Source organism: Pteropus alecto, unplaced genomic scaffold (assembly GCF_000325575.1).
Source record: "Pteropus alecto unplaced genomic scaffold, ASM32557v1 scaffold86, whole genome shotgun sequence".
Lineage (NCBI taxonomy): Eukaryota > Metazoa > Chordata > Mammalia > Chiroptera > Pteropodidae > Pteropus > Pteropus alecto.
In genome coordinates, this window is record NW_006442109.1 from 16,839,733 (window position 1) to 16,861,917 (window position 22,185).

The 22,185-nt window shown below is 30.9% G+C and overlaps 1 protein-coding gene across 5 annotated transcripts in view; it reads left to right on the forward strand.

The window, feature by feature from the left end:
• Nucleotides 1–22,185, forward strand: part of ZNF280D (zinc finger protein 280D) — a 238,466-nt gene that overhangs the window by 153,887 nt on the left and 62,394 nt on the right. For 4 of the 5 annotated variants that reach the window (XM_015595951.2, XM_015595954.2, XM_015595952.2 and 1 more), the window contains 6 exons: nucleotides 6,810–6,956; nucleotides 9,263–9,328; nucleotides 9,429–9,568; nucleotides 16,571–16,688; nucleotides 19,842–20,009; nucleotides 20,151–20,260. In XM_015595951.2, coding sequence (XP_015451437.1) covers nucleotides 6,821–6,956; nucleotides 9,263–9,328; nucleotides 9,429–9,568; nucleotides 16,571–16,688; nucleotides 19,842–20,009; nucleotides 20,151–20,260 — 738 coding nt within the window. In that variant the 5' untranslated portion in view covers nucleotides 6,810–6,820. Of the gene's footprint in view, nucleotides 1–6,809; nucleotides 6,957–9,262; nucleotides 9,329–9,428; nucleotides 9,569–16,570; nucleotides 16,689–19,841; nucleotides 20,010–20,150; nucleotides 20,261–22,185 lie in introns of those variants that run through there. The other variant, XM_015595953.2, reaches the window with a different exon arrangement.

Below are 22,185 nucleotides of genomic sequence, written 5' to 3' on the forward strand. Positions count from 1 at the left end.
TTTTAGTTTAGAAACAAGCTGCAAATAATTGAGCTAAAGAGATCTAAATAGCTAGACCTCAAAACTTGGTGAATTTAAACACAAGAGTCACTAGAGTCTCTTGTGGTAGTTCAAACATCTGTAGCAATTACTTATGAAGTTAAAAATAATATTTTTTCAGTTCTATGGACTATTTCAGTTCAGACCAAATACATTAGAAATTGAAAAGCAGGAAATCTTGTTTTTGTCAGCCTGAGGATAAAGAGGAATGTGAAGGCTGAATTAACTGTGTATCTCAATATTTTAAGTTTCTGCCATCTAATTTTTGAACTTTTTTGCTTTATAACTAAAACAGATTTACAAAAATTTGTATATTCTGTAAAATTTATGCAGTTGTGTATGTGTGGGAATCCAGAAAACAAATTCTTGTTTTAAAGCAATTCAAATGTGTTGTTTAATAATGTTTATTCTAATAGCATTTGTTTTTCAGCCCAAGGAATTATATACTATACTTTCTGAAGGCAAGGACTATAACTTGTTCATCTTTGATTTTTCTCTAGAACTTAGTACATTACCTTGCATACAGAAGTCAATGAGTAGTATTTTTGAATGAATTAATCTGACAAAATATATCCAACTAATTTTCTTTTCCTTTTAAGTTCATTGAAAAAAATCAGAAAAATATAAATTAAAATGTATTCTAATTGTTTTCTTATGAAGATAATTTTATTTATATCTGAAATATGAAGAATAGGTAACAGTAAAGATTAATGTCACTTAGCATTTGAAAATTAGCTTACTTAAACAATACATTATGAGGTTACTAGTCATTTTTACAAAAGGATGCTTTTAAACAATTTATAATTTAATAATTTAGACTTATTCAAGTAGTAAGTGCTTACTAGAATCACCATTTTGCTTACTAAATTTGTGTTCATTCAGGAATGAACCAGTTATGTAAAATATATGTATATGTCAAACATATCAAACTTAAAAATTGAGCTTTTTATAGGAAAAAAAGATGAAATATGTATACATTTAATTTAAAGAAATTCACTTTAATACTAGGTATTTTTATAGGAAGGAAAACTGAGATATAAGTTGCTGTATTGTCTGAATCACATGGTGAGTTTGAAGATCAAAATTAGATCCAACAGTTTCTGAATTTTAAGTTTCCTGTTTCAATATTTGGCATTACATAAAGTGAGTCATAAAATTTATAGATATAATGTACCAGTACTTAGGTGGCAATTTACAGAAAGTCAACTCCGCAACTTGATGGATGACATCCTTTTTCAGCCAAAAAGTAAGTGTTGCTGCCAGGACTAATACTAGTATACCTGGCTTTATGTAATGATAACTTTGCTTCAGGAGAAAAGAGGAGAGCTAGGCACATTTTCTGAACCCATTTCCTGTTTGCCCCAAGAATACTCATTGGTTGCGCTTGTGGCTGCAGTGTTTACCCTGAGATAACTCGCAGATTACAGTCCTGGCCTTACCCCTGAAATTTGCCACAAAATATCTTGCCTTCATTATTACTTTTGCATCACTCTAGTATGTCAATAGTTTTTGGAAACAAATGACATTATTCTATTTACAGCATTCTGTTTTTAGTAGTGGTATTTCCATTTACAAAATGTAGTAATTCTCGATCGCTGAAAATGTCAAATCCTAGAAAATGTAGCATTCCTATGTGTGATGTTAACATCGTTCTCGAACAGTTGTTAGCCAAAAAGTCATTTGATGAATTTGATTTATGTATACATTTGTTACATTAGGATGAGAGACAAGTTCTGTTTAGAAATAACTCCAAGAATGGTTTTTATATTTTATCTTCACATTAAAAACCGGTTAGATTTGCTTCAGCCTCAAAGAGTGTTTATGTAAAATTAAATTAACATTGGCAGAGAGCTGCACTTTTTTTTCTAAATGGGAAATGCGTTAAAGATAAAAACACTTCAAATTGTTAAAGTAACAAATGCTCACATAAAAACAAATTAAGAGATGAGTAAAGTAGAAATGAAATATTTTCTCCCTACTCCCAATGATAAGTACTATTAATTATCAGTTTGGTATATATAATCACATATGTTTCTTCTATGCATAGACAAAATATTTCTAAAAAAAATCATAAAGCTATTATATATCTTTAAAATTTTTTTCCAATGGTATATACTAGACATACAGTAGGCCCTCCTTATCCGAGGTTTGACTTTCTGTGGTTTCAGTTACCTGTAGTCAACTATGGTCTGAAAATGTTAAATAGAAAATTCCGGAAATAAACAATTCATTATTTTTAAATTGTGTACCTTTTGAGTAACTTGATGAAATCTTGCTGTCCAGCTCCATCTTGCCCTGTATGAGAATCATCCTTTTGTCCAGTGTGTCCATGCTGCATAATATAACCTGTCCTTTAGTCAAATCACTTAAGTAGCTGTCTCAGTAGACAGAACAACTGTTGAGGTGTCTCAGTGCTTGTGTTCACATCCCCTTATAGTAGCCTGACATTATGTCAAAATGCCTATCATTCACCTCACTTCATCTCATCACGTAGGCGTTGTATCAACTCACATCATCGTAAGAAGGATGAGTACAGTAGCATCTGATATTTTGAGAAAGACTACATTCACATAACTTTTACTGTAATATATTATAATTGTTCTATTTTATTATTAGTTACTGTTAATCTCTTACTGTGCCTAATTTATAAATTAAGCTTCATCATAGGTGTGTATGTATGTATAGGAAAAAACAAAGTATACATAGGGTTTGGTATCCACTGGGGGTCTTGGAATGTATCCTCCATGGATAAAAGAGGACTACTGTATTGATAATGGCAGTGCCCTGTTAAAAGAATGAGGAAGACCTTTGTCTTCTGCATCAGCTTGCTAGGGCTGCCATAACAGAGTACTAAAGACTGGATAGCTTAAACAACAGAAATTTATTTTCTTACAATTCTAGAGACTAAAAGATCAAGGTGTTGGTAGGGTTGGTTCCTGTTGAGGGCCGTGAGGGAAAGATCTGTTCCAGGCTTCTCTTCATATAGATGGCCATCTGCTTCCTATGTCTTCAGTTGGTCTTACCTCCATGCAGATATCTGTGTCCTGATCTCCTTTTAAAGACACCATTCATATTGGATTAATGCTCACTGTTGTAACCTCTTTTTAACTTAATTACCTCTTTAAAGTCCCTGTCTCCAAATATAGTGAGCTACTGGCATTGAAAACTTCAGCACGTGAATTTTTGAGAAACACAGTTGAGCCCGGTAACATATACCAACCGGAAATAAATGATACCTTTTTTTATCAGTACACACCCAATCCTTTGATTTACGCGGTATTTTTTTTTTTATATACGTAGTAAATATTCTCCCCTGCCGCCCATTTATGTGGATTTTTTTATTCCTGGTTTCCATTTACATGGTCTCATTTTACACTGTTTTTTTTTTTCATTTCCATTATTGGTGATTACTCTTTCTGAAGAACAATAGCTTAACTCAGCAGTGTACAAAGAAATAATATTAATACACAATTATCACTGCAACATTTGAAAGTTGATTGTTGTGCTGCGGTCAGTAACCATTGAAACTAATTTAACAAAATGTTAACTCACTAATTGATAGCTGTAATATTGACACAACACACCAGTTGCAACATAATTCAATTAAAGATACTAGTAACACATGCATATTGCTTTGTGATTACATCGCTAAGGCTTAAAGATAACACGTCTTAACTCAGTGTAAGTAAACACAAGTAACCAATATTATACATGAGCTGTTTTTACTTATAACAATTTTAAAGGGGACATATACTTGTAAAAAATTTTTGAGAAAATTGAAAACCTGGAATTGATGCCACATAAAGTATTACATATAGCAAGCAATGTGAGTATGTACTTCCAAATATTTTGAGTGATGAAGATAGTGACTTTGTGCCAGTTAAAAAGAGAAGGTCGATTGCTTTAGATTACAGCACAGACACTGACAGCAAATAAAATTTATTTTGGTTATTCTGAATTTTCATTAGCATTTTTTGGTGAAAATATGTGAAATAAATATTTTTATGACTTAAATTGACCTATTTCTTTAGTATCTTTTTCATAGTGGTGGACTCTTTTTACACAGTTTTCTTCCACATAAAAACGCGTGTAGCAGATGATCCACGTAAATTAAGGGACGGGTGTACAATGAAGTTTTCTAATTCTTTTAAAAATTAAGTATTGCCTGACTTTGCTTATTTAGTTCCTACTCCATAGATTATTATATACTGTGTGCCTCCTGCCTATCTGAAGTGTAAAGGGAAATATACTCTCAAGATGCTCAGTTTGGCCTTGGACATATAATATTTTTAAACATCTGACTTAAAGAACTCATATATAATTAGTAAAGCAGTATAGTTTAGAAAAGAAAGGAATCAGTTCATTCTGTTCATGACATTTGGGAAGATAACAGTTTTTTAGTAGGTGGACTACTAAACATTTAAATAATGTTAGATCAAGAAATGATTTGTTATATAGTTTTATAGAAGGGAAAATTTTTTAAAAAATTTGTAGAAGATTTGCACCTAATTTGGCAAAGTATTTCCTTTGTAGCCATCCCCAAAGCACTGTAGTCTTTTATGTCTTATTTCATTTATCTAGTTTAGTACCACTTGTATCCATTTGTTGCTATTTAGTTTAGGCCCTCAGTAATGTCTTCCTTCCCTTCCTCTTCCTCATTCTTCTTTTTTCTCAGCTTACAGAAATATGTGCACATAGTTTTAAAAGTCAAACAATCTGAAAAGGCTAGAAATGGCTTAACCACAGTTTCTTGAACAGTGCTTGTATGCCTATGTACATATGTATGTGTGCTGTCTGTTGCGTAATGTTTTAACCATTTCTAATATTGATTTTTGCTTTCTTACAGCTACCCCTTCAACTTATTCCTAATACAATATCTCAATTTTTGACTAAATCCATATTTGATGTTTTCATTATGACCATAATAAATAATGTTCACTGATGAGTGTAGTAATGCTATTAATATGCTGTTATACAGAGACTAGCATATGGGGGATGCAGATCTTTCTTTTTTTCCCCTTTCTTTTGGTTTATCCAGTAATTAATACTTTCATTCGCTAAGTTTTTAAAAATTTGTACTCAAGTCTTCCTATACTCTTCATTAGTTTCTCAATTCAATTTTTTTACACAGTAAAACTTGACAGGTAGGTAATTGTAAAGTTTACATTTTAATCATTTTTTTCTTTGGTCTCTCAGAGACATTCCTTCTGAAGTACACTTCTCTTGATCTAGCCTGGACTAGTGGTTCTCGGCCTATTGAACTTCTCTTGTCCTGGAACTTTGTGTTGAATGCTATGTTTCCTACATCTCTGTGTTTTCTTCTTTTTGATTAAGACTCATTTTGCTGGATTCTATACTAGCTTCCTGAGAAAGGCTGCATTGACTATCTTGTGTGATCTTGCTAGTTTTTACTGTCACACCTGACGAAAAGTTTGGGTGTAGAATTCTAGACTGAAAAATAATTTTGGTAAGAATTTTTAAAGTATTATTCTACTGTCTTCTAGCTACTGTTCTTATTCTTATTGATATTTTATGTGTGACCTATTTATGCCCCCCACCCTCGCAGATCTGAGAATATTCTCTTTACTCTTTTGTTCTGAAATTTCATGATGTTATATCTTGATATAAATTTGTCTTGATCATTGATCTGGGTATATAGTGGGACCTTTCAACACAGAGGTTTATGTCTTCTGATCTAGGAAATTTTCTTGCATTATTTCTTTGATTCCTTACCCCTACTTTTTCTCTGTTCTCTTTCTGTTAATTTTATTAGGTGAATGTTGTACCTTTGAAATTACTTTTCTAACCTTGTATCTATTTAGTGTGGTGTGTATGCATGGTTCTCTGTTTTTTTTCTCTCAATTCCAGCTCTAGAGACATTTTCAATTTTTTAAAACCTGAGTTGAAAAATTTTTGCTATCATATTTTTAATCCTATTTTTTTGTTTTCTGAGTATTTTAATAACATTTTTTTTCTTCTCTTATAATAGCTGTAAAGATGCTAATTGTATTTTCTTTTCTTTTTTTTCCTGCTCTCTGTATCACCGCTTTTCCTTAGGATTCTTTTTCTGTTTTATTGATTTTGGTCTGAAAGACAGGAAGTTTTTCTAAAATTTCTGGTACTTATTGGTTGTCCATATTTAAGAGCAAAGCAGAAAAATGCTTCCTGGTAGCTCTGTCTTTGGTCAGAATATCTAGGGTGGTGATAGTTACTGTATGTTCTTTAGTCTGTATCTTCAGGTGAGAAATATCTAATTTGCCCTGAATGGAATAAGCTTCATTTTTTTCCCCTTATTTTAGTCTAGCACCTCATCCCTGCTTTGCTCTGTGTCTGGCATTTACTGAATTTGGTTCACTTTTTCTAGTACATCTCCCACCAATTTCCTCTTATTTTTAGTTTATCTCTCATTTGTTCGTACTTTTTTTTCAGATAATGATTAGGTGCAGTCTTTTTTGTAGGTATAATCCTATTCCAGGCATATGACTGAAACTCAATCTGACTGTTCCCAAATTTTCTATCCATTGTAATTAACTACAGTCAACCATTCTCTATTTATATCTGTTTATTTGTCTCTCTATCTAGTTATCTGTCATCTCTATCTTAGAGAATGAGCTCTGAGTTTCTTACTGTTGCTACCATGTACCAACTACAGATATCAATTTAGAAATTGCTATGGGAGTTATTAAAGTAGATCTTGAATATCATACTATGTGTTACAAAAATGAATTTTTCTTTTTGAAAATAAGGTTTGCTTTCTTTTTGAAAATTAGATAATTCGAAAATGGCAGAACTCTTTATGGAATGTGAAGAAGAAGAGTTGGAACCATGGCAAAAGAAAGTGAAAGAGGTTGAGGATGATGATGATGATGAGCCAATCTTTGTTGGAGAGATATCAAGTTCAAAACCAGCAATTTCAAGTAAGCATTTGCTTTCACTGAAGCCAAGTTTTATCAGATATTGTTTCCAATGGAAAAAGTTATGAACTGTGTTATAATTTATAGGTACTTATGTCCTTGTTCTTCTGTAAGAAGTTGGGGATGAAAGATTGGGTGGGAGATAAGTAAAAATTTCAGAAATACGATTGGGATATGATTGGGGACTTGAGGAAGGAGGTAAGAGGTTAGAATATCAGATCTGAGAAAAAGATATGGACTAAGATTAGCCGGTGACATTGGAGATCTTTCGATACTGGAAATCATAATTTTCATGGAGCCAGCTAACCTATTTATCTGTACATAGCTACAAAATTTATATGCAATGAATGATTGCACAATCACTGGCTCGTATGCCAACAAGGGCTTCTGACACTCATTTTTCAGCAACTCCCATTTATATTCATGGAAGAGTAGGTTACTGTCTACAGCCACTGTACTTGGATGCCATAGCAGTTAGTATAAACTTAAATCTTAATGGCTTTCTAGCAGAACACCTCAATACCTTTGCGGATTATTAGATTTCAGTTAGTGTAATTGGATTTGACGTTGTTATAATGTTAAAGCAAAGACCAATGACATCTGTTAAAAAGTCTACTCAAAAATATAGAGAAACACAGAGAGATAACGTACAAATTTTAGGTTTTCTTACCAAGGCGGTGCTTAAAAGTGTGGTTAAGAAACTACTTTAAAATTTTCTGAAATTGGTTCTTTCTTCCATTACCCCTAAATGTATAATGATACTTTTATTCACTTTTATTAGAAGGAGAGTAACTTAACCAATTTAATTCTCAGTACCATTTCCTGTGACAGGTCGATAATCTCTCATGGAGGTTTCAGGTGGAGTGCCACTTTGATTATAAATTGAATGATGCTTGTTGATGATAGTAGAACATAATTACACATTCCTTTAATTATTGTTTCTAGTCATTGTGATTATTTTATACTGGAATATTACCATATTGCAAAATTGTTATTGAAATTCTCTTATTGAAAACATGACAGTTAAGATTCAACTTGAATTTATACTGATTACAGATGATTTAATAGTATTCAGCTAGAAGAGTGTATATTAGTTTTAAAATAATTCTGTCAAAAAAGAGATTGACCCCAGTACAGTTTATTTTCTGAACTGTTAAGATGCAGAATTTAAATGATTTTATTGTTGGTTATAAAACCAACATAAGGATTATGGGTTGAGTGTTTATATAGAACTGCCAGAAGGAGGGTAAAATCTTGTGTTTTGTAAAATACAATCACCAAAAAGTACTTTAGCAATAGTTCTTTAATGGTTTAGGTACATACTTAATCTTGAATTACTGAATGAAAATGGTGTTAAGTAATTGGAGCAGATTTTTCTTCTATAAGACGTCTATAGTGTTTAAGTATAGAGTACTGCATTGCTTTTATCGGGATACAACCCTACTTTTTGTGTGGCCCTTTACAGAATTATTTTTTGGGATTTCGTTATTTTCTACTATGAGAGAAGAGAAGGAAATTTCAATGATGTTTGGTGTGTGTTTGTGCTTTTACCTTTTTCTAACCAACAATTTTAGGCATATGCCTACTCTTCCAAATGTTAGTTTGATTATTGAGTAAACTGGAAGTCACAGAGTTCACATGCATACAAGAATTAGGAATTTGAAACTGTCCTGAAAGTCTTATTAGGCTCAGATTGACTTCTGGTATAGAGGTAGATTTGAAACCCCTTAAGTTATAAGATATTCTGGAATACTGTAAGTTCATTTTAGTCTGCAGTCTCTGATAGTTTCCTTTTCAGAACTCAAAAGTGTAATGGTGCAGATAATCCAGTGAGATCCCTCATAAGGACATCTCAAGGCTTTTAGGGATGTGAGTGGGATATGGAGTTTGAACAAGGGTTTGAATTTGAGTAATAGGAACCTGAGTATATACAGTCCTGTCATCTTCAAGTTATGTACTTAAATTGTAGGTTGTATATGAATGTATTTTTGGAAAATTTTTACTAATTATGTGGACTATTTCTTTGCCATGTAGAGGGTTTGACTTGTATTTAGTCTGATTTATCCATCTTTTACTTCTGGCTTTTGGATTTTGAGTTATAATTAAAAAGGTTGTTCTAATTCTGTGAGACAATTTAGACTGGTAATCTTGTGTTATTAGTAAAGATATATATGTTTAATGTTAACTGTATTTTTAAATCAGTGATAACATATACTTCTTCCAGGAATCTAATTATTTTCAATTCATGATTTCTGTTAATATATATATTTTATTCAAACGATGAATTTTAAAATAAATATTTTTTATAGATATTTTGAATAGAGTAAACCCCAGCTCATATTCAAGAGGAATAAAGAATGGCGCACTCAGTCGAGGTACAGTATAATTTTACTATTTTAATTTTAAAGTGAAGTATTTTGATATCATTGATTATATAGAAATATATTCAATATATTGTGTAATTTTGAAATACAGGTATTACTGCTGCATTCAAGCCTACAAGTCAACACTACACGAACTCAACATCAAATCCAGTGGCTGCCTCGCCAGTAAATTTTCATCCTGAATCTAGATCTTCAGATAGTTCTGTTATTGTTCAGCCTTTGTCTAAACCTGTAAGTGTTTCTGAAACTACACAGTCAGCTCAGGGATACATTGGATATTATTTATCAATATCAACAATACCCAGTTAAAATTCTGGACTATCATGGGTAGTCATCAAATAGAAGCATAATCAGCATCAGAAAATGTCACCATCTTTATCATAACTCAACCAGTTCCCAAAGTAGTAACTGCAGGAACTAACTACCCAGCCTGTTCCTAAATCAGGTAATATGCTTAAATTAAATAGGTACAGTATTAAAAACTGTGCCATCAAAACATGAATAAAATTACAGTCAGTGATGAATATTGCATAATGCCAAACTATTTAAGGTTGTAAACTGGGCCAAGTGTTCTTACATCTTAACTGGGAAAATTGTTGAGAGACTGTCATAGCTTTTTATTGGAAACATTACCTTCATAGTTTAGTACAAAAAGTTTTTAACAAAAAGTAATAGTTATTTGTAATAGTTAATATTTATTGAACTCTTAATATGTGTTAGGCTTTGTGCTAAATGCTGTACATAAATTAATCTAATTCAATTCTTAAAAGTTCCTATGAAGTAGGCACTATTATTATCCCTGTTTTATAATTGAGGAAACTGAGGCTCACGGTTATTAAATAATTCACTCAGGGTCACACAGCAAATAATAGATTTGGGATTTTAATCCAGACTCAACTATAGTTCATACATGTTTGCAAACATACATACATATATGTTGTGTATAAATGTATATACTTAAGAAAAAATGAAAGTATTGCCTTACTGTGCCAGTTATTAAAATGCAGTTTTCCATCCCCTGGGATTCCCCTGAGACTCTTCCATGGATTTGGGGTTTGAGAGTCAACACTATTGTCATATAATACAGAGACACTATTTGCCTTTTTCACCATGTTAACATTTGCACTGATGGTGCAAAAGCAATGATGGGTAAACTGCTGGTGCCTTAGTATGAATCAAGACAGTGGTACCAAGCTATACTAGTAATTCTGTATTAGTCACCACCATGCACTCACAATAAATAATATTACAGTTTTACTCAATTTCTTTGATGGAGTATTAAAATGTTATTAATATTTTTAACTACTCTTGAATATGTCTTTAAAAAACATTTTGTGTGATAAAATGGGTAATATTCATAAAGCACTTCTGTGTTTGAAGTATGGCTATCTTGAGGAAAAACATTTGTATGATTGAATTGTGAGCTGAACTACCAACTTTTAAAAAACAGAAGACCATTTCTACTTGAAAGAATGACTGACAGACCATGGTGTATTATTTATTTCTGCATATCAATGTTATCACACACATTTCTTATCTCACAGTTTTAGTGGGTTAGGAGTCAGATTATGGTTTAGCTGGATCCTCTGTTTCAAGATCTCACAAGGCTTCATTCAAGGTGTGGGCTCTGAGGTTGCAGTCTCATCTGAAACTCAATTGGGGAAGTATCTGATTCCAAGTTCTCTTGTTATTGGCAGCATTCGATTCCTTGAGGGTTATCAGATTTAATCTTGGTTATTTGGCAAACATTTTCTCAAAATTGAACAAAGAGCAGCTATCACTTAAAGGAAAACAACTGACAATATTTCTTATGATTGATAAAATTTGAGCTTTCACGCAAAAATTAGAGTTTTGGAAAACTTGGATCTGCCACCATGATCTTGATAGCTTCTCAGTACTTAAAGACTTTTGTCATGGGTGGTGGTATTAATGAATATGATTTTTTGTTATTGTGTAGTGAACTCTGTCACCATTTGGAAGATGTGCATAATTCAAGGAAATCAACATTTTTCAAATAACCAATATATAATGTTACAAAATCATGCATAAAAAGTCCACCAAAGTGTAAGATAGACCAATAGATTTTAATGTAACAAAGTACAAAGAGTTCAGTGATAAAGAATAAGATTCCACATTGAAACAAACCTTTAAGAAAATACCAACTCTTGAATTTTGGTGTAGTATCAAAGAAGTATATCTACAGATATCCTAAGTTGCTATTAAAATACTCCCTTTTTCAACTATATATCTTTACAAAGCCAGATTTTCTTTATATTTTCAACCAAAATAACATGTCCTAAAAGATTGAAAGCAGAACCAGATATGAGACTACAGCAGTTTTTGATTAAGCTAGACATTAAAGAGATTTGAGGAAATGTAAAACAGTGCCACTTTTTTCACTAATTTTTTGTGTTTGCAGCATAGTCATTTTTCATAAAAATGTTATTTATGTTAATTTGTAACGGGTTTATCATTGTTCTTTAAAATTAAATTAATAAACATTTTTAAAAATTTCTCTGTTTTAATTTCTAATGTGGTAAATATCAATAGGTATAACCCACCTAAATAAAAACTCTTTTGGGTCCTTAGTAATTTTTAATGTAAAGGGATCCTGAAACCAAGGAGTTACAGTACAACAAAAAGTTACCCAAAATGTAAAAATTTTTTGCTATTGGTTGGAATCTAATTAACTCTGGTTTTTTTTTTTTCATTCTTATCATAAGCTATTTGAAATTGGCCTTAGAGAAATAGTAATTTTTCTTTAAACTCTATTTTTGACAGTAAAGGAAATGACTACCAAAGCATCTATAAATTTTCTTGCAAATAATCAAGTTTAATACCAGAATTGAATCCAGATATTTTTAGTATGAGTAATCTATTTTTTCCTATATTTCATATTACTATAAGGTAATCTACCTGTTAGCACAAAAAATTGATATTTTGAGGTGGTATCTTTCATAGAAGGTAATTTTAATTTACATAAAAATTAAAAGGCTACAGCCTTTCAAATCTATGGCTAAATATACTCAATTCCCACTTGTATTTTGAAGATGTAATAGATCATTCAAAATAAGAATGTCTTCGGGCAAACATATCCCCCAACAAATCCCAAATCCTTTTCTGTGGTTTCAGCATTCTCAAATAATGATTAATACTGATATGAGCCCTGGACTTGTAGTTTAAAAAACTTCTATTGAAGCAAGAGACTTCAGTGCTGATTTTGCTTTGTTCTTAAGCATTGTCAAAACCTCTCTGAGCCTCATTTTTTTCATTTCTAAAACTAAAGATTTTACCCAGACCACTGACTCTCAATCTTGGATTCCGACATTCCACAGGCTATATCATAATGTTTCAAAAGATGGAAAGCTACCCAAAATACAAAGATTCTTTGCTATTAGTTGGAATCAAATTAAGGCAATGGTTTTCTAATGCTTATCATAAACTGTATGGCATTTGGTGGATAGAAAACCAGAAAAAGAAACTTATATTTCATTCAGTTGGACAGAATAAAGTTTTTCCAACATTGGACTCAGAAAAAGATAAAGTAAGCAGTGGCATCTTTGGTGTTATAAAAGTTAGAAACTAGAGCTTTCTAAATTAGAACATTTTATTTTTATGGGCATAATTTTTAAATCAAATCACCTCAGTTGGTGGTTCCCAATCTTGGGGAGTTTTCAAAAGGTGAGATTTTGCCATTCTGGGTGGGTCCAGAAATAATACATTAAAAAAAACTCAGAGTGATTCTAATGTGAAGCCAAAGTTAAGAATGACAGAGGTGTATTCTGAAATGAATTGAGAATTCTATTTAAGGGAATTTACTCTGAATTTTGGAAGCCACTGCTTTTAATAAATTATTGTTGTTTTTCATTTTATGTCATGTTTTTTTGTGTATGTGTATTTACTTTTTCATGAAATATCTCTATACTTCAACATCTCTTTCAGTTCTCTATCAGGTAGCAGGAATATATTACCACTTTTAAAGTCAGTATGGTATAGTCTAAGGGCATAGGCTTTCTAATCAAACAGACCTGGTTTCTAATTACAGTTCCATCAATAAAAAGTGGGGTGTACTGGGAACTTTACATAACCACACCTAATCTTAGTTTACCTTTCTATAAAATGGAGTATAATATTTGGTCTTTGGTAGTACTGTTGTGACAACTATTTGATTTAATACGTACATGTACCATGAAGTGCAAGTATATTTAAGTTTGAAAGGTTAATAACTTGAAGCTCAGAATGACTTGCCCAAGTACTAATTAAATAAATGTGCAGGTCTTCTGAATCCCAGTCTAGCACCTATTCTACCCTTACTATTGTGTTTGATACATTTCTGAACTGTCTTAGAAGACATTAACATTTCCTATTGCAGAATTATTTTAACCAGTTATTGTTGGATAACATGTACCTGGTCTCTGAAATTGTGGTACTTAATTAAACAGAGTTGTTTCCTAGAGAAGCATTACATTTATATTTCTGTTAAAGTATTATTTTGGCAAATGCAAGTGAATATTTTTCATTTTTTGAAGTGCATATATTTAGAGAAAATATTTATCTTGAAGTAGGATTGTGCTTGGTTACAATTAAGTCATATGGTATTACTGATTTTTAATACTACACGTTAAGGCTCAAATGCAGATATCTTTCTGGTAGCCTCAAATACTAGGAGTGATTTGGGTTACTTCAAAACCTGTTTCCATAACTACTACTTTTTTTTTCTTTTTTTAAACAAAAGCAATCATTTAGTCATAAATCTGCAATTTGTATAGGGAGTGGTAAGGAAGGCTCATCTCTCTAATTGATTTTTTATTGAAACATAATTGACATACAATATTATATGAGTTTCAGGTATACAATATAGTGATTTGAAATTTGTATATATAGCAAAATGATCACCACAATAAGTATAGTTAGTATTTGTCACTATATGTAGTTTTTTTCTTTCAATGAGAAATTTTAAGGTTTCTCTTAGCAATACAAATATGCAATACAGTACTGTTAACTATAGTCATCAAGCTGTACATTACATCACCATGACTTATTTATAAGTGGAATTCTGTACCTTTGACTCGCTTCATCTATTTGTTTTCATAATTTCTTAACAAACCCATGTCAATAGAATAGTAGCAAACCAAAATTCTTAAAAGTTAATTATCCCTTTTTTAAACACACCTCAGTTTATAAGCACAAAACAAAATCTTTTGTTTCTATTTTAAAATAATATGCATTTTGGGAGAAAAGTTTAGAAAGAGAAGAGTACATATTTTGATTTTTTTTCTTTGCAGACAGTATAGAGTATCAAATCTGGACACTCTATTTACAGATATGTATTCCTCTTTTTTCACTGCATATTCTACTGGGAATATGTATTTGGATTATTCTAAAAAAATGACATTAGTGGTTGCATGATAGTCTATCATTTATTTAACCATTCTTCCATTGTTGGCCATAGAGATTTTAATTATTTTTGCTATTAAAAATAATTCCCCTTTATATATTTTCATTTTCTAACCATAAACTTTTAAAGTGAAATAGTTGAACCAAAGGATATAAAGCTTTTGATATCTACTGCCAAAATTTCCATGCAGGAAAGTTGTACCACAGGATAACCTTTACTTTGCCAATAGTGAATGTTATCATTACTTTTTAATTCTTAAATGTTAACTTTTAAAAAGTAATTTTAGACTTACAGGAAAAATAAAGAGCCTTCCATATACCCCAACCCAGTTTCCCCTAATGCTAAGATCTTATGAAAATCAGATACTTAACATTAAATAAACTGCAGACCTTATTTGAATTTTACCAGTTTTTCTATTAATGTAATTTTTCATTCCCAGCATCTTATTCAGGATCACACCTTGCAGTTAGTTACATCTTCATAGTCTTAAGTTTTTCTAGTTACTCATTCTTTGTCTTCATGACCTTGATTCTATTAAGAGGAGTGGCCAGTTACTTTGTTTCAGATATTATCTTTAAAACAATGCCAATTCAGTAGTATAAAAATTGACTTTATTTGCATTTCTTTAGCAAGTTGGAAAGTTTTCTGTACGTATTAAACATGTATTTTGCTTTTGAAGTGTCTCACTTTATGTCCTTTGCCCATTTTTCTCTTAAGTGACTTTTTCTCCTTTTTATTGGTAAACACGATTAATCTTAAAACTTTTGCTTTTATACATTAAGATAAATAGAATGATCCAGAAGTCACTGAGAGCTTGCTCTCCACATTGATGGTCTTTTATAAATAGCATTGGAATGTATTTTATGTGCGTGTCAGTATATTTGATAGTATGAGTATATATCCCTAAATTATATTGCCTATACTTTTCATACTTATACTAAACATATGTGTATGCTAACATAAATTATACTACCTTATACTTGACCACGTTTTGATTCATCTCATGCTTGTCTCTTCTTGCAATCTTTCTGCTAGCTGGGACGACCCTATGAAAGGGCTGAAACTTCCCTTGACCCCTAAGGCCTCCAGCTGGCCTAGATCATTCCTATAACAGCTTCCAATCTAACCCCTGTCTGCCTGGCTTTCTTATTTGTTCACCCAAGCAGCTTTCATATTTGCCCTATGAGGTGGGAGATTGCCTGGCTCAGCATGGCTTTCTGGGATAATGGAAATAGTGGGGGGCTCATTCTTGACTCCCAGACTCTTGGCTTATAAATTTTTCCAGTAAAGATGATTCTGAAAGTCATACGATGTGATATATTCATCCCTAACCCTGATGCATAATACTGCAAATTGATTCTCAGTTTGTGCCTTGATATTTTGTCTTTACAGAGATATAGAAGCTTTTAAATTTGTAGTAATATCAGTATGTTTTCCTTTTTTTTTTTTTTTGCTTGCATTTACCCACAATTTTGCTTAGTTCTATTATTTGCTCTGATGGGAATACTGAATTTTTAGTAGCCCTCTAAAGTATATCAATCTTGTTGATTTAAAATGGTTTTAATGTGTCTTTTGCCTTGAAAAAAAATCAGACTAGCCCTTGGCCCTCTTTTTAATTAGCTAGTCTGGAATAAGTCAATTCTTAAATTTACTTTCAGATCTAATAGATGATCACTTGGCACATAGTAATAATTACCCTTGTGTTTTATAAAATTAGTAATTGAGTCATCAAAGGTTATCCTTATTTTATACACTTAAATTTTATAAAAGTTTATAAAACAAAATAATTATAACTTGAATAAATGTAATATTCTTCCTTTGGAATATTTTAACAGGGTTATATAATGAACTCATCACGAGTTGCATCTAGCAATTCTTCAGAGTTACTGTTTGACTTGACCCAGGATACAGGATTATCACATTACCAAGGGGGGCCAACACTTTCTATAGCAGGTTGGTTTTACTACTTTTTCAAAAAATTAGAAAAATTAATTGATGAATGTACATATGGATGTTTTGAAGTCCATACCTTCATGTTGTTTTCATATATTATAAGATGGAGCGGCGCTAATCTTAAATGCCTTTCTTGGGTAATTTTAAATAAAATCTTATTAATAATATAATATTTTATTTCTTCCTGTTGATTAAGTAGGCTGCCTAACTTTGAGATTATTCTCACTTGGCAGTACATATGGGCTGAAAAATTGGAAAATAATTTCTGTAAGTTAGCAAAAGTCTTCTGATACCCCAAATGCTCTGATAAAAGAAATATTAATTAGTTTCTGTGTCGACTAGCGTGAAAAAGTATGATCGTAGTTGGTTTCTTAATTAGGTTAGTGTGTTTCTATTTCATATGAGTTACATATGATAGTTAAATATGATTAGAGTGCTATTCTAAAATAGCTGCAATATACTTAGTGTCAATACTCAGAAAATGCTTATTGAAGGAGTAATGAAATTTCCCTATTGAAGAAGAGTTTAAGTTCTTTGTATATTATAACAATTCTTCATTAACCTAAATTAAATTAGTGTGCTGTGAAAGAATTTTATCTAATTGAGGATTTCTGGTAATCAAGGCAGTTATGCTTTGTATATTAGCAATTTTGATATATTACAAATATTTGACTCAATAGAGATACACAAGACTTTTGAGAATTTTTAGATTATTTTCTAACAAATCAGTGTGGAGAATTTACCAAACTCACCTCCAGTTTTTTAATAGTAATATCAGTGCCTAAAATGTTTATTTCAATAATATTTAGTTGAAATTCACTTATTTTGGTGTCACTTATACATTTGTAAAAATCTAGTTTTTAAAATAGGTAAGACCCAAAAGAAACAAGGAGAAAATATAGTTGTCACAAGTCTGGTTTTACAAAACACATGGACTTTATTCATAGAAAAAATCAGAATTCTTGAAACTTCTTGGAGTAAGGGCAGTGACTCCTACTCTGTCTCTTAAGTTTTCTACTGCAGAGAGAGAGAGACTTCAGCCTGTGCGGTAAGTAGGATGATTTAGAAGATGCAAATTTTAACTGTTACTCTTAAGAGTTTTGTAGTCTTTAGCAAGTCTTTACATTTCAGTTTTCTCATATTATTAAAATGGAGATTTTTTTTTTTTCTTATTGAATACATTTATTCTTCAGACCTGGAATCAGCCATTTGGAGATAAAATTTTAATTCTTGCTCTACTTTAGTCAGGGCATTTCGAGGACCATATAAGATAAAATGTGAAAATGCATTATGAGTTTAAAGGACTTGAATGATAATATGTGCTATATGTTCAGTAGCATGCTTAATTGACTACTGTCAAGTCATCATAGATGTTTAGAGATTAGATTTGAGCTTGATGTTGAGTAAGAATAGGATTTTTATTGGCAGAGATAGAGCTGTTAAGTGTTGAACAAAACAAGCCAAACACAACAAAGATAAATAGTCAGAATTTAAAACTCTTAAATGCAGAGTAATTTTATTTCTTGTGTTTAAAAAGTTCTTACGGTAAGGCAGGTAGTTCTTACAGTAAGGCAGGTAGTTCTACTGTCCAGCCTGTTATGTTATATAATAAGATGCTTAATCCAAAATACCAGCGCTCATTGGTTTTTCAAGTAATCCAAGAATCTCACAAGAATGCTACTGTGATTACGCAATATCTTTCCCAAGTACCCATAGTATAGCCATTGTAATCATGTACTTTGAAGATGGAGAAAAAAATTGTTTTTATGTTATCTCAAAGGACGAAACAGAGGAGCCAACTGGTGAAATGCACTTATTTTTCTGGCATGTTTCCCCTTATTAAAAAGCTGACAGGTTAATCTATTAGAATAATTTATTTTCCTCTAAAGTAAATTAAGATATAAAATATTTTTTAGTGGTGATAATAGCTGTCATTTATTATTGAATGCTTTCTGTGTTTCAGATGTTGTGTTGCATACTTTAAATACACTATCTTGATCTTAAAAGAGGTCTGTAAAACCAGGTGTAATAACTCTTGTTTTACAAAACAAGAAACTGAGGCTTAGAGAAGTTAAGTAAGCCAAGAATACATAGGTAGTTAGTGATAGAGCCTGGATTTCAACTTAATCCTGTCTGACTTAAAAGCCTGGAATATTATTAATATGTTTACTTTATCAATTCTACTTTTAATGTATAGGAATATTAAAACATAATGTGCAGGTTTAGAATTCTTATTACCAAATAACAGTTGCATGTTATTTTCAAAAAGGATTTTTGCCTGGCCTGATTATATCCTAAATATCCCCATTTGTCTTGCAAATGCTCTGAATAAGACTAAAATCCTTTTGCTTTAAGGTGATGGTTTTCAGACTAAAAACTCTTTTTAGGAATGAAATCCCTTTACAAACAAAATTTTATGCAACAGTCTAATAAATAATCTGTGAAAGGACAGTTTCTATGTCAGACATGCCCAATATATTCTGTAAAAGGAGCCCATGAATATCTGGGAAAATAATTTGAAAACTGTTGTACCAGTTTCTTCTATTATGAGCCCTTTCATATCGATGAAGGAGGTATTATTCAAGAGTAGTTGTTTTAAATTTGCACATAGGAATAAATGGATAATATAACCTAAATCCATGAGTAGACCACCTCTTTGTTAGGTAAGAAAAAGAACTAACTTTCCATTAAACATTTTAAGTTGTTAAAAAGCTCCTAAAGGGTTTCTCTAAATTTTTAGAATACTTTTTTTTATAACAAACTCTAATGCACTTACTCTTCTAAAGGTAATTCATTTGTAGGAACTTAGTTTGGTGTATTCTCTATACTTTAATTATTTTTTTTGCTTGGGATATTTTGGTCTAGTTTCTTTCATAGTAGCTGTTTACATATTTATTTGTAAACATTTAATAGTTTCTTGCATAGAAAGATTATTTTATGAAAAATTTGAATATATATAGTTCATAATACATGTTCATACAGTTTTTCTACATTTCCTAACTTAACATCAATTTTTATCATTATTTGTTGTCATTTTTATGATATAGTTCAATTATGTTACCTTTAATTTAGCTCCAAAGTATTTTATTTAGTTGTAAGCGATATTTTAGTGTTCAAAAATAAATACTTTTCTCACTATTTACATTATTGTAGGTGTGAATGAAAGTTCGTTTTTATCAAAACGTCCTTCTTCTGAAGTAAACAGTATTAATCCAAAAAAACCTAAGCCCAGTGAAGGTGTTTCTGGAGCAAATTCCTCAGCTGTATTTCCTTCAGTTAAATCTCTTTCAGTGACATCTCCCCAGGCAATGTCATCAAAAGGTAAATATGAAATGTAGCATATGAAAAAGAAATTATGTTTTTATACATAAATTTTAGAAATTATAGTAAATTTACAAACTATTATTAGTTATTTAAGGTTAAAAAGTGATGAATTTTGAATATGTTTTGAATTTATTTTAGGTATAACTTCCTCATCAAATCAATCTAAAAATGGAACACCTTTTCCAAGAGCTTGTCCAAAGTGCAATATTCATTTCAATCTTTTGGATCCTTTGAAAAATCACATGAAGGTAAAACTTTCAAAATTTAATTTTAAAAAGGTTTGCCAATCCCTGAAATTATTGATTGATTTATAGTAAATAATGGTTTGTTCAGTGTTCAGATATTTAGATAAGAAATCTCATATTGATATTTCTTTTCTTTTTCTTTTCTTTTTTTTTTCCTGGAGTTTTTATGAGTTTATTTGCACCAAACTGAAGTTATATGCCAGGGAGCAAGATCGCAAATGCTTCCCGTATTATTTCCAAATAACAGGTTAAAATTAATATTCAAAATGTTTTATCTTCAAATAAAATTTTTAAATTTCTTCTGAATCATCAAATTTAAAAAATGAAGTTTTTATATATTATAATATATGCTTCTAATTTTAAATGCAAATAATTTATTAGAATATTTTATTTACTAGATTGTGCCATACTTCAAACTTCTTAGGAAACAGGCATTTTATTATGTGTTTAGTATTTCATATAAGTTAACAATTTCTTCAGTTACCTTATTTTTGTGTCCATTCTAACATGTACATGTCACAATAGAAAATGAAAATCTGAGTTTTATATTTAATTTTCAACACTCAGACACTCCAAATGGTGGAGTACTTTATATGAAAAAATTGTTTTAACTCAATCCAGAATGTAGTTTGTGTAATTGTTATAAAATAATTTGAGCTTTTTATTGGTATAGGAAGCTATTGAAATTATATTTTAAGAAATTTTCAAAGCACGAATGAAATATGGGGTTTAGGTAACACTTCACTTAGAATATTTTAGTAGATATTACAGTATTCTGCTGTGTCTGTATAGACAACCTGTATTCTCCTTCCATGCCCCGTATAAATGGTAGGAAGTGGGGGAAAAAGAAGAAAAAAGGTAGTGTGGATTATATGAAGAAAAGAAGGAAGAAGAAGGGTGCAATGGCAAAGAAATAACTAAGGAAGAGTTCTTACTATTTCAGACAATGACAAATTTTTATTAAAATTTAACGTTTTACCAAAAAAAGTAGAAAAAAAAGGAACTATTTTAGAATTTTAAATACATTTTGTTAAGGTACAAAACTGTATTGGGTCTGTCATTACTTCCAGTTCCCAAAGTGTGGTCCCTTATAACTGTACTTTGTGCTTTGTTCTTAGGTGAGAATCAACCTGTACAAGTACTTTCAATTTTCCTATCTATGTACTGTTTTGATGTTTTTTATGTTATACATTTTGGATGGAGAGAAAAAAAGAAAGGGCTAAATTCTTTGGTTATCTTTAATTATTTGAGTATATAATAAAGTCATATGATTTAAAATAAAACAGTTTACAAAGACATACAAGTGAAAAATCTTACTCCTGTCTCTAATGCTCTTGTTTACCAGTATGACTCTCAAAGAAAATCATTAGTTTATTTTGTATTCTCCCCAATTTTCTTTCTGCATATACAGATAAATACAAATGTTTTTAGTTTTCTATTTGCGTTATGGATGAATCTCTTATAACTTTATTTGAATGTATCCTTTAGCATTTTTATAAAATGTCCTATTTTGTCTTAATATTTAATGCCTTTTAGATTCACAACCCTTGTTTTCTTATGGTTTCCATTTGCCTGATATATTCTTTGTTTGTCCTTTTATTTTTAACCCTTCTGAATCACTTGTTTTAAATATCCCTCTTGCTTTCAGCAAATTTGTATTTTCCTTTGTGAACCTGTATGAAAAACTCTGGTTTTAGTAGTTGAGTTAAATTTATTTATATTCATTGATTTGATTGATTTATATGGTCTTGGTTCTGTCACAGTTCTTTGTTGTCCTATTTTTAAAAATCTTTTACTATGTGGTTGCTTTATATGTTATATAGTTTGGATTTTTAGGGAAGTCATATTTTTGTTCTCTCGTTTATCATAATTTTAATGTTAATGTAATTCCAGTAGTCTATTCCTTTGGCCATTCTCTACTATTAAAA